Below are 12494 nucleotides of genomic sequence, written 5' to 3' on the forward strand. Positions count from 1 at the left end.
CTTAATAAAAACGAATGTGTTCGGAAATACTACACTATTGGGTACTCCTCTGTTCTCCTATATGTGGACTCTTCTGGTACTGAGGAATCTAAGCACAGGGACCATCTGCTCCGGTCCAGGGATCCCAAAGAGAGACCATCCCCTGCAGCATTACTCTTATGTGATTGTCCCATTGCCTTGAGGTAAGGGGCCACCTTTCACCTGTGTGTGTTTGTTTGCACGAAGAGGACGGACACACTCTCTCTCTTTCGGCACCCCACTGGCTGATGTTACACATTGAACTTTTTAAATAAGCCAATCACTCCATGGTTTACCCTTATGCTGTCACTGTGACACACATTTGATATGTGTGAGGACATTTTGGGATCTATGTGATAAAGGCGAGAGGGTCTGGGAAGTGACCAATATACACGCCACTTATTCACTTTACACATACTTTTGCGTTGTTTGCACTGTTAGCAATAGTTGCTGTTTTTTGCACATAAATTTGTTTATTTGCACTGTTATAATTACTATACTTACTGTTGGTGTATATAAGGATATTTATATGTGATGGGGGCGATAGGGTCTGGGAAGTGACCAATATATATGCCTCATACTCATCTGGTATTTTTGCGTTGTTTGCACCTATTTTAATACTAAGCTGATTTTTGCGCAATTTATTTATTGGCACGATATTGCACACTATTTATGTTATTAAGTTATTTGATGAATAAGGAATTGTTTTTATAGAATTTTTTTTTTTTTTTCTTTCTTGTATCTTCACAAATACTAGTTTGCAAAGGCATATTTTCAGAATATTTAATTTATTTATTGTTGCTCTTCACATTAGCACTATAGCACTTTAAGTTTTTACACAAGCTGCTACGCATGCATGAGGACTGAGGATATCTATTCCCCGCATGCCTAGTATCACTTTATTGGACACATACTTATGATTTAACACTAAAGAGTGCCTTAGAGGTTACGGACTGTGCACATTGTTATTTGCTCATCCACATATGTTCTTTTCAGTATTTTGCTACTGAGTTTACACTGTTAAAGGATATTATACCCCAGTTTTAGGTCAGCGCAGCACCAACTTCTTATTTATTTTTAATAAAACACCTTTGTTTGTTAAAAAAACAAAAAAATTCATGCTAGATATTGCAACTCAATCTCACCCAAACCTCGGCAGGCTGACTCGGCAGTGCTGGGGGAGATCAAAAGGTGTGTAGGTGCCAGATGTTGCATGGGCATCCACCCAATGGAAGGGATGACAGACAACTGGTGGAACCCCTAAGGGTCAGTGATATGGAGGGGACCCCAATGGACCGGACATAGGACTCCAAACCGCCGGATGGTGCAGCTGGTGTGGTGACATCACCAACACAGAGCGATGTTGAACCGACTCACCCAACAAGGCTTGGGATGGAACAAAGATGTAATTGTAGAACGGATGGAAAGCTGTCAGCAGGCTGTAGTCCTGATAACGCGTTTCGGGCGTGGCCCTTTATCAAATAATGTGACTTGGACAGCCTGGAAAGTTTAAATAGGAGCTACGGGGGCATGGAAACATTTAAACTTTCCAGGCCTGCCAAGGTTTGCGTGAGATTGAGGTTCAATATCTAGCATGATGTTTAACACTAATTGTCTGTCAGCCATGTTTTAACTCTTTCTATTCTTGGAAGCCTTTGACTTTGATTTTACAATAAATCTTTTTACAAAAAACATGGCATAGACATTTTTATGACTTTTCTGAGGTATGCCTCAATACTTTGTAGCCATCCCCCAACCCCCCCCACCCCCAGTGCTAGATTAAGAGGAATCATTTGTTGTTTGGTTTTTTTTGCATCCCTAGTGTTTTGGTTCCCCTCTAGTTGCAGGGGGCTAACATTCATTACACAGACTGCCACATGTCGGTTCTCCATACAGCGCCTGAACTTTTTAGAACTACATGTAACTTGGAGAAAAGTCCTCCAAGAGTAAACTCTCATTTGAGACCTGTGCAAGACAAGAAACCTCTTACCCATGGAGGGGGCACTACTTGTGGAGAGGAGGTTGGGGGGATTGTTGCAACGCTGCTGCAAAGAAGTGCTTGTGTAGCGTTATCAGCCCCCCAAAAGTAAATGCAGGAAGGAGCATACTGGCAAGTCTCATGGTATCAGAGCCCTCTGCTTTTTTTTTTTTTTTTTTTTAAGTGTACATTAAAGGAAGTTCTATTGAAACTAAAATACATAGATTTCATCTGGACATACACTTTAAAATGTATTTAGAATGCCAGCTACTCACCATGGTTGACCATTTTCCCCTGCTGGATTGCTTTTCTCTTCTAAATTCTCAGATAGCCTTGATTTTTCTGGAAAATGGTCTTTAATAAGGTCTGAAATATTTTGAAAGAAAAAATTGTTTTAGTTTGTACCCACCTTTCCCTTTTTCTGAGCTAGTAATTGCAGCAGTGATTGCAGCAGATCTTTGTCTCAATGCCGCACAAAAAGTACATATGAGTATTTTGCATGCAGTTAATTGGCAGGCTAACTTTTACAGCATTATGATAACTGGAAGGGGGCTTTGCCTTCTCCCACATAACTGTACCCCACAGGCTGCAGCCTATGTGATCTTTCCAGAAATCCATGCCCGATTAAGGTGATTAAATAAGCAGGTGAATGATCATGATATTTACTGATTTGGGGCCCTGAAACCTCAATACCGTCACATATATTAAAAACATAACGGTGTAATAAATTTGTTACTATGACACTGTATGAACACTAGAGAGGGGTATAACACCCCCCTGTTTGGTTTGCACCATATCTCCCGAACAGAGTAAAAGTTCTAACCAGAACAGCGAACCATATTAAAGTCTATAGGACCCGAACTTGAAAAATCCAAACTGCTCATTTTGAAGGCTTATATGCAAGTATTTAGTAAAAAGGTATGGGGTATGTATCAATGCAAAAAAAGTTTTAAAAAAGATCATTTTTACAGGAGCAGTGATTTTAATCATGACTAAAGTGCAAAAAAAAAAAAAAAATTCTTTTAAATATAGTGCCTGGGGGAGGGGGTCCCCGTAGTCTGCCTGTAAAGTGGCACATCTGTAGCGTGTAAAGAACATGTTGCAGCAAAAATGAAATTTCTAAAGAAAAAAAAAAAGAATGAAATTACATTTAAATTGGCAGCAATACAATAGCATTGCCAGCAATAGAAAAATGTAAATAAAAAACGGCGTGGGGTCCCCCCTGAGTATATACCAGGCCCTTCGGGTCTGGTATGGATTTTAAGGGTAACCCCATGCCAATTTTTTAAAGAAAAATCAGCGTGAGGTCCCACCCAAAATTCACACCAGACCCTTATCCGAGCATGCAGCCTGGCAGGCCAGGAAAAGATGGGGGGGGGGGGGGTCATCTTCCTGAACCATACCAGGCCACATGCCCTCAACATGGGGGGGTGGGTGCTTTGGGGCAGGGGGGCTCTGCCCTCCCCCCATCACAAAGCACCTTGTGCCCATGTTGATTGGGACAAAGGCCTTATCCCCACAACCCCCCTCCCATGTAAATGAGTATGGGGTACATAGAACCCCTACCCATTCACCAAAAAAGTGTCAAAAAGTAAAAAAAAACACAGACAGTTTTTTTAAAATTCCATTATTAAAAAATAAAAAAACAGTGCCCCCCCCCTCATGTAAATCCATCGTCAATCACGCCCGTTGCACCGCTGGACCTGAAAAAGAAAAAGAAAATCACTCTGCTGTCAACTAAGGCAAACCGCCGAATGCCTGGCTTGCCGTTTGACAAATCTTATATAGGTAAGGACGGGGCCACTTGGTGACTTCACGTTATTTCACCGCCCCCTTGTGACGTCATGGAGCCAGCATGCACCGGCCAGTGACATCACAAGGGGGCGTTGCCACCAGGTGACATCGCTAGGCGGTTGCGGTGGCGATGGCATGATGGATGATGGATCTACATCGGAGACACTGTTTTTTTATTTTTTATTCTTTAATAAAGTAATTGTCAAAAACTGTCTCTGTGTTTTTATTACTTTTTTGACACTTTTTTGGTGAATGGGTAGTCCATACTCATTCACATGGGGGGGGGGGGGCGGGATCTGGGGACCCCCTAGTTAAAGGGGGCTTCTTCCAGGTTCTGATAAGCCCCCTGCCGCAGATCCCCACAACCACAGCCCAGGGTTGTGGGGATGAGGCGCTTGTCCCCAGCATGTGGCCTGGTATGGTTCAGGAGGTGGGGCTGCTCACTCTTCCCCCCCTTTCCTAGCCTGACAGGCTGTGTGCTCAGATAATGGTATGGTATGAATTTTTGGGGGGACCCCACACAGTTTTTTTTTCACTTTTTTTATTGCCTGCAATGTTTATTTTTTATTCAACTGTCAGCGGGAAAGCCCATTGACAGGTGATAGACCCCCTCCCTCAACAGTAGATTCCTTCCAGAAACAACTGACCCCCCAGCAACAGCAGTCCAACCAGCAATAGATTCCTCACCAGCAACAATAGATCTCCCTAGCAACAATATATGCCCTCCAGCAACAATTGACCCCCCCAGCAACATAAGCCCTCTCCCCCTAGCAACAGTAGATCCCCAGCTAGCAACAATAATAGACCTCCCTAGCAATAATACACCATCATGCAAAAATAGATCTTCTTCAGGAACAATAGATCCCCCAGCAGCCAGCATCAATGGACCCTTCAACACACCCCAGCACCCCTTGCCATTACATACATTCAGTGCTAGAGGTGCTGGAACTGCATCCCCCCACTTTCTCACAGAAAAAAGCCCTGGAAAGAGATACATTTGCAAAAATCTTAATCATTTTCAGTGTAACTACAAAAAATCATAATCATAATAATTACAAAAAATGTTAAAAACCTTTGAGGCCTTCATTGTGGTTCACTGCTTCTATGACCTAAAATAAAATAAAAAAAAACTTGAAATATATATCCTACAACACTGTCAATAAAACATGGTCACATATCTGAAGAATAGGGAATTCTGCCTCCAGAAGGATCCTTTTCCAACTTTTAAGGCTCGATTCACACCTATGCATGTTGCTTTTGAGCGTTTTTGGAGGTTTTTTTTCCATGCTTGCCGCGTTTTTGAGCCGCGTTTTTGCCGCGATTTTGCCGCGATTTGCGTTTTGTGGTTTTTTTTTTTTTTTTTTTTTTCATTTTTCTTTACAGTCTTACAAAAAAATTACAAAAAAAAAAAAAAAAACCCGGCAAAAACGCACCAAAAACGCATCAAAAACGCTGCAAAAACGCAGCACTTGCGTTTTTGATGCTTGTCCATTGAAAACCATTACATGCAAAACGCTGCTTTTTGCATGCAAAAAAGTCCCCGACCCTTTCCAAAAACGCTGAGATACAAAAAAGCATTGATGTGAACATGTTCCATAGGAACCCATGTTAAAAAATTCCCGTGCATTTCTGCAAAATGCAAAATGCATCAAAAAACGCGCTAGTGTGAATGGGGCCTAAGTGCCAATATGTATTTGTTAAACAATGTGAATTCCTTACAGATAGATCATACAATCACAGTTAATCTTTAATAAGGTAGTAGAACATCTTTTTAAATATGTAAATTACTGAAAGAAATGGTAAACATAATGAGATGCGATAATACAAAAGAGACCTACTCTTAGGGACCTCCAATAGACGGTAAAGCTAAAATGCTAAAATTACATTCCCGGATGGAGTGAGGAAAAAAAGCGGTTGAGAGAGAAGTGAAGCCTAGGTCTTCATTTACCTATAATAATCTTTTTTTTTTTTTACATTCGCTTGATTATCTTGTTTGGTGCCTTGGTTTGCATTTTTCATATATATATATATATATATATATATATATATATATATTTATATATCTTATGAAAAGTTTAAATGTTTTATGTTTTTTCACCATTAGATGGCACTTAGGTCACAAATGTCTGCAAAGGATTCATTGCCGTCTCATGTTTTCAAGAGGTTGTAGTGAAGATGGAGCAGCTAAAAATTTGCTGGAAATATTCAGGGGCAGTTCCGTACGCTTTTTTTCTGCACTAAAAATGCATGCACAGTGTTTTCCATGTATTCCAATAGCTCTAGTTCACACCAATGCAGTCAGTTCCAGTCAGTTTCCGGTCAGTTTCTGGTGCAGAAACTGACTGTAAACTGACTGGAACTGACTGCACTGATGTGAACTAGAGCCACTGGAATACATGGAAAACATTGTGCATGCTTTTTTACAGCCAATTCACACCACAAAAATGCACACCGGATACATTCCAGATCAGTTTTTTCTTACAGTTTGCACAACATGCAGTTCCAGTACTTTTTGATACAATTTGCTATGTTCCAGTACAGTTCTGTGCAGAAAAAATACAGCATGCTCTACTTTTTTTTCTGCTTTGGGCATTCAGTTATTTTATTGTCAGTTTAGGCCTGGCATAGCTACCACTAGTGCACATTAGCAGTAAAGCTCCATTGTTTTAAAATCTGCTAGTGATGTATGTCAGTCAATATCAATACTATGTTCAATCTAGTTTGCGTTCACCTGGTCAACAATTGACCTTATTCACATTCACAAGTTGAGTTGTTTGGAAGAAACACACAACACTATGTGTGGAGAAAAAGAGGCACAGCACACCAACATCAAAACCTCATCCCAACTGTGAAGTATGGTGGTGGGGGCATCATGGTTTGGGGCTGCTTTGCTGCGTCAGGGCCTGGATGGATTGCTATCATCGAAGGAAAAATGAATTCCCAAGTTTATCAAGACATTTTGCAGGAGAACCTAAGGCCATCTGTTCACCAGCTGAAGCTCAACAGAAGATGGGTGTTGCAACAGGACAACGACCCAAAGCATAGAAGTAAATCAACAAAAGAATGGCTTAAACTGAAGAAAATACGCTTTCTGGAGTGGCCCAGTCATGACCTCAACCCGATTGAGATGCTGTGGCATGACCTCAAGAAAGCGATTCATACCAGACATCCCAAAAACATTGCTGAACTGAAACACTTCTGTAAAGAGGAATGGTCAAGAATTACTCCTGACCGTTGTGCACGTCTGATCTGCATTTACAGGAAACGTTAGGTTGAAGTTATTGCTGCCAAAAGGAGGTTCAACCAGTTATTAAATCCAAGGGTTCACATACTTTTTCCACTTGCACTGTGAATGTTTACACGGTGTGTTCAATAAAAACATGGTAACATTTAATTCTTTGTGTGTTATTAGTTTAAGCAGACTGTGATTGTCTATTGTTGTGACTTAGATGAAGATCAGATCACATTTTATGACCAATTTGTGCAGAAATTCATATCATTCCAAAAGGGTTCACATACTTTTTATTGCAACAGTATATAGACCTCCACCCAACCAGGTGAGTCAGAGAGATTGAGGCATCAGAGGAGGTCAAGGCCAAGATCAGGAGGACCCATTCTATTCAGTGGCTACATTGATGTGGAACTGAGAGACTAGTTCCCCATCAGGTCTGCTGTACTTCTGATCAACAGAATAATTTCATATTCAGTCCAACTGTGGCTTTCAAACGTGCCCACTGCTGTGCGCTGTCAATCAAAAGTAGGGAACTAGTTTCTCAGTTCCCCATCCCTCTCTGCCTACCCAGTGACAAGTCATTTCCCAAAAATGGGCACTGGCATATTTGCCATATTTTTACATTTAGCTTTCAGCAGAGAACAGGCATACCCCACTCTTAGTGCTGGTGTACCTCTGTACCCCAGGTCAGAGACAGTCTTTATTACTACCAGTTTCCTACTCTAAGAACTGACAGTAATTCTTTAAGAATCTGTTGCTGCCGTATCAACAGGTTCTTAAAGTAGCGGTGGCAAGAACTTCCTGAATTTGCCGCCTGTGCCAGTAATGTTACCAGGAAAAATACTTGAATGATTAGGTGCAGATAGTTTGTAAAGTGGTTGTAAACCCTCACATGTACCCAGTGAAGTGACAAGCATTAGGTGATGGACAAAGATGAAACAAATCCTCCCACATAAGTTACAGCTGTATAGCTGCAGCCATTTCTTTTGTAGATCTTTCAGAAAACACAAAGATGAAAGGATTTTTCTTAAGTTCTATCAGCAGGGGCAGGAATCTCTGAGCCCTGAGTGGAGGGACTCCTTCACACAGTAAAGAACAAGCTCAGCTGTGGATAACAGTCACAGGCTGAGTGCTGCAGCTCTCCCCCCTCACCATTTTAACTCTTGGTGTCAGTAAAAGCTGCCAGTACTGAGTCATGCTGATAACAGAGGAACCAGGCAGTAAACAGAAATGACACTCAGAGCTTTGGAGAGAGACAAGTACACAGTATAGAAGGATTTGATTTTTTCATATTTCATGTCTGAGGTCTACAACCAGTGAGGAAATTACTGGCAGAAAATTGTCGTTATAGCGTCTTTAAATTCCCCTGATTTTCTTAAAGAGCAAATTTAAAGAGTAACTTTTTCAAACACCTTGTTTAGTTATGGATGGATCTGTTTGGGAGATTTCCCACCACTTCCTTTTCTGACAGGAATTAAAGTTTAATCTCTACAATAGGAAACTGATGACTGCCTAAAACAACAAAAATGTTTCAGCTGCTGCACATGTGCCAGGCCCAACTATAGAAAGTAATGGAAAGGAAACAGCAAACCCCGGCACACTGATAATGTCGCAAACGTTCCGGTTTATTGAAAACGAAATCACTGTGACAATCATTGTGACAGTCCCCATCCACGGTAACTCCCAGCTGACACAATTCAGGGCAGGGTAGACAGGGCTTGCTTGTATAAATAGGCCAAAAGCAAGGTGCTTATTTCTACACAAACACATCACATACTAATCACAGCATTCAAGTATCTCTTAAAGGGCATTACATCCTATTTGTAACAATATAGTATAATGATACTGGTGATGCTAGGCCTTGTCTTATATATAACAAGAAACACATTAAACACACAAAAAAATATACAAACTGATAAAAACATTGTAATATGGAATGTATTGGGAGTGTGGACAGCCCCTTATATCACTGACACCCAGTGCTAAAGCAGAGCGGAAGGGAGATTACCAATACACACACACATATAGAAAATAACGGTCAGCCATGACACATGTGTCAAGTTTGGTATGAGCTGTCCATTATGCATGGACCCCGAGCATGCATGCTGACTGAAATATAGACTAAGTTAAAGAAAATCTGGGCAGGGCAGAACAATAAAAGCTCTCTATTTCAGGATTATAATGTTATTTTGATCATTTTTTTTGTAAATTCTATGTCTGTGTGCTTGTTCTAGTCTCTATCTCACTGGTATTCAACATGCATGCAGCTCCACAATACTTGCTGTTCAGCCCGTGCATCTCTCCACCCAGTAATGTTGCCATCTGATACCCTAATGCACCACCTAATTGCTGTGTCCTGCAGTTTATCTAATCTGACTGCTCCTGGTCTAAAGCTGCATTATGTTTCCTAGCAGGCAGGAGGAGCTTTGCATCCTTAGGCTTTCTGTGCTTGTGAGATGGCTGCAGATGAAATCCTGCCTGATGCACAGTCACTTCTGCTTAGGTGGGGTGGAGAGGTGTGCAAAGTGTGCTCTGTATACTGTACATAAACCTCTGAGTACAGCACACTGACAAGCAGCCATCCGCACAATACTGACAGCTTTCCTCCCAATAATCCTTCCATGTTGTCTCTCTTGTGCTTATTGATGAAGCTCCTTATATCCACCATGCCTTGGATAGCTGTGGAGAAGAAGGCCCATTCTCATGTTGAAGATGAGGGATTGCTGTGAACTTGCCCTAGATGTGTCCTCATTCGTACACAATGTTTGTATTTTTTACAGTGATTACCAAATCATCCAATTGCCCAAAATTCAGTAATATTGGTATATAATTGGAAAGCCAACCCTGTCATTTAAATACAGTGCTTGTAATATGCCCTGGCTGAAAAGTTGATTTAACCATGTCCTTTGAGTTAACGGATCACTAAAGATATATATTTTTTTTTAAATAACAAACTTACCTCCACTGTGCAGCTCGCTTTGCACAGAGTGGCCCCGAACCTGGTCTTCTGGGGTCCCTCGGCGGCTGTCTCGGCTCCCCCCCCACAAGGACTCAACACCTTCATTTGAGCTCCCTCGCATGGTGTTGAGTGCTTGCGGGCTCGCTCCCGTGATACAGCCAACGGCTATAGCCCCTCACTGTATCACTCGGCCCCACCCCCGGCGCACCGCGTCATTGGATGTGATTGAAAGCAGCGCAAGCCAATGGCTGCGCTGCTTTCAATCCATCCACTGTAACCAATCAACGGCCAGGCTGAGTGGCGAAGAGGATGTTGGGGGTGAGCGCGGGACTTTAAAGGGGTCAGGTAAGTAAAACGGGGGGGCTGGGGGGGCCAGTATTGTCAGATGTTTTTTCACCTTAATGCATAGAATGCATAGAATGCATTAAGGTGAAAAAACTTTTACCTTTACAACCCCTTTAAAGTACATCTAAAGGTTAAACTTTTTCTTTAGTTTTGGGGTGGAGAGGGATTACAACACCTGGGCGTCCGCAGAACTTTTTTCAGGGGGGGACATAACATAGTTGCCAACATTGTAAAAAAAATGTATAGGACACTTTTTTGCTTGTAGGTGGAGTCTTATTATAATTAGGGGCCAGATATTCGTCTGTAGGCATGGAATAGTGGGGAAAGGAAAATGGGTGTGGTTTAAGTGGAATACTGGGTGTGTCTTGAGGGGGCGTGGCTCAAAGGGGGTGTGGTTAGGTTCTGGGATGAACAAGGGACATAGGTAGAAAGAGAGAGAGAGAGATGGAGGGACAGCGGGCCCAGATACTACACAACAATAGAAATATGTGTATTCCAGAAAGTTTAACAATCAGCAGATAAAGATACTCCAAACACCTGGTGTTAGCGTTTCAATCATCCCGGGCACCATGGTTGTTATGGTGTCAGGATTAATAAAGCGCATTATTTCTATTATTACATTGTAATATAAAATTAAATCATTCAACTCACCATAATGCCATTCTTACATCAGGTGACCCCAGCGGAGTTCGTCCTTACATCAGGTGCCACCAGCGGTGTCCCTCCTTACATCAGGTGTCTCAAGTGGAGTCCCTCCTTACATCAGGTGCCCCCAGCTGTGTCCCTCCTTACATCAGGTGCCCCCAGCGGAGTCCCTCCTTACATCAGGTGCCCCCAGCGGAGTCCCTCCTTACATAAGGTGGCCCCAGCGGAGTCCCTTCTAACATAAGGTGCCCCCAGCAGAGTCCCTCCTTACATCAGGTGCCCCCAGCGGAGTCCCTCCTTACATCAGTGTCCCCAGCAGCAGAGTTCCTCCTTACATTAGTGTCCCCAGCAGTAGAGCCCCTCCTTACATCAGTGTCCCCATTAGTGGAGCCCTCCTTACATCAATGTCCCCAGCAGCGGAGCCGGCCTCCTTACATCTGTGTCCCTGGCAGCAGAGCCCTCCTTCATGCGTCTGTCCCCATCATCGGCAGCTACACAGTTCCCAGCTTTCTCATGTGTTCAGTGGAGAGAGGAGGGGCCTCCGGGCCATGCAACCAATCGGCTTCAGTGTACAAGAGAATTGTCTACTTGTACACTGAAGAAAGAAGCCAATGGGCTGCCCTTCCCCTCTCCACTGAACACATGGGGATTAGTCCTCTAGCATCTTTTTGTAGTCCGCCAGCCGTTTTTGCCTAAAACATTCCTGATTTTCCCGGGACAAAGGAACAAAATCAGGATTGTCCTGGGAAAATCGGGACTGTTGGCAAGTATGGCATAATTTTAAGGTCACCCATGCTTCGCCTCTTTTGGACAATGTCAGGAAGGGGAGGGGCTTAGTCATTATCACATAAAGCGCAGGCATGCAAAGGTTTGAGAAATAATGAAATTGTTCAACTCACTATAATGCAAAATCAGTGGGAACCCTGATTGCCACCAGATGCAGCTTGCCACCAGAGGCAGCTTGCCACCGTTGCTTGCCACCATATGCAGCTTGTCACTTGCCACCATCGCCTGCCACCATATGCAGCTTGCCACAAGATGCAGTTGTTTCACTTGCCACCATCGCTTGCCACCAGATGCAGTGTGTCACTTGCCACCATCGCCTGCCACCAGATGCAGTGTCACTTGCCACCTTCGCCTGCCCCCAGATGCAGCATGTCACTTGCCACCCACAGCCTGCCGCTAGATGCAGTGTGTCACTTGCCACCAGATGCAGGTTTTTACTTGCCACCATCGCCTGCCACCAGATGCAGTGTGCCACTTGATACCCATAGCCTGCCGCCAGATGCAGTGTGTCACTTGCCACCCGCAGCCTGCCACCAGATGCAACGTGCCACTTGCCACCCATAGACTGCTGCCAGATGCAGTGTCACTTGCCACCTGATGCAGTGTGTTACTTCCCACCAGATGCAGTGTCACTTGCCACCCGTGGCCTGCCACCAGATGCAATGTCACTTGTCCCCCGCGGACTGCCACCAGATGAAGTGTCACTTGCCACCCACGGCCTGCCAGTATGAAGTGTC

At 43.2% G+C, this 12494-nt stretch overlaps 1 protein-coding gene across 1 annotated transcript in view; it reads right to left on the reverse strand.

Annotated features, from left to right (window-relative positions):
* Positions 1–12494, reverse strand: part of PCNX2 (pecanex 2) — a 294170-nt gene that overhangs the window by 267740 nt on the left and 13936 nt on the right. The window contains exons 4-5 of the mRNA XM_073627975.1: positions 4863–4899; positions 2272–2362 (exon numbers count right to left, since the gene is read on the reverse strand). Of these exons, the coding sequence (XP_073484076.1) occupies positions 2272–2362; positions 4863–4899 (128 nt within the window). The remainder of the gene's footprint in view (positions 1–2271; positions 2363–4862; positions 4900–12494) is intronic.

The sequence above is a fragment of the Aquarana catesbeiana genome, linkage group LG04 (assembly GCF_042186555.1).
Source record: "Aquarana catesbeiana isolate 2022-GZ linkage group LG04, ASM4218655v1, whole genome shotgun sequence".
Taxonomy (NCBI): domain Eukaryota; kingdom Metazoa; phylum Chordata; class Amphibia; order Anura; family Ranidae; genus Aquarana; species Aquarana catesbeiana.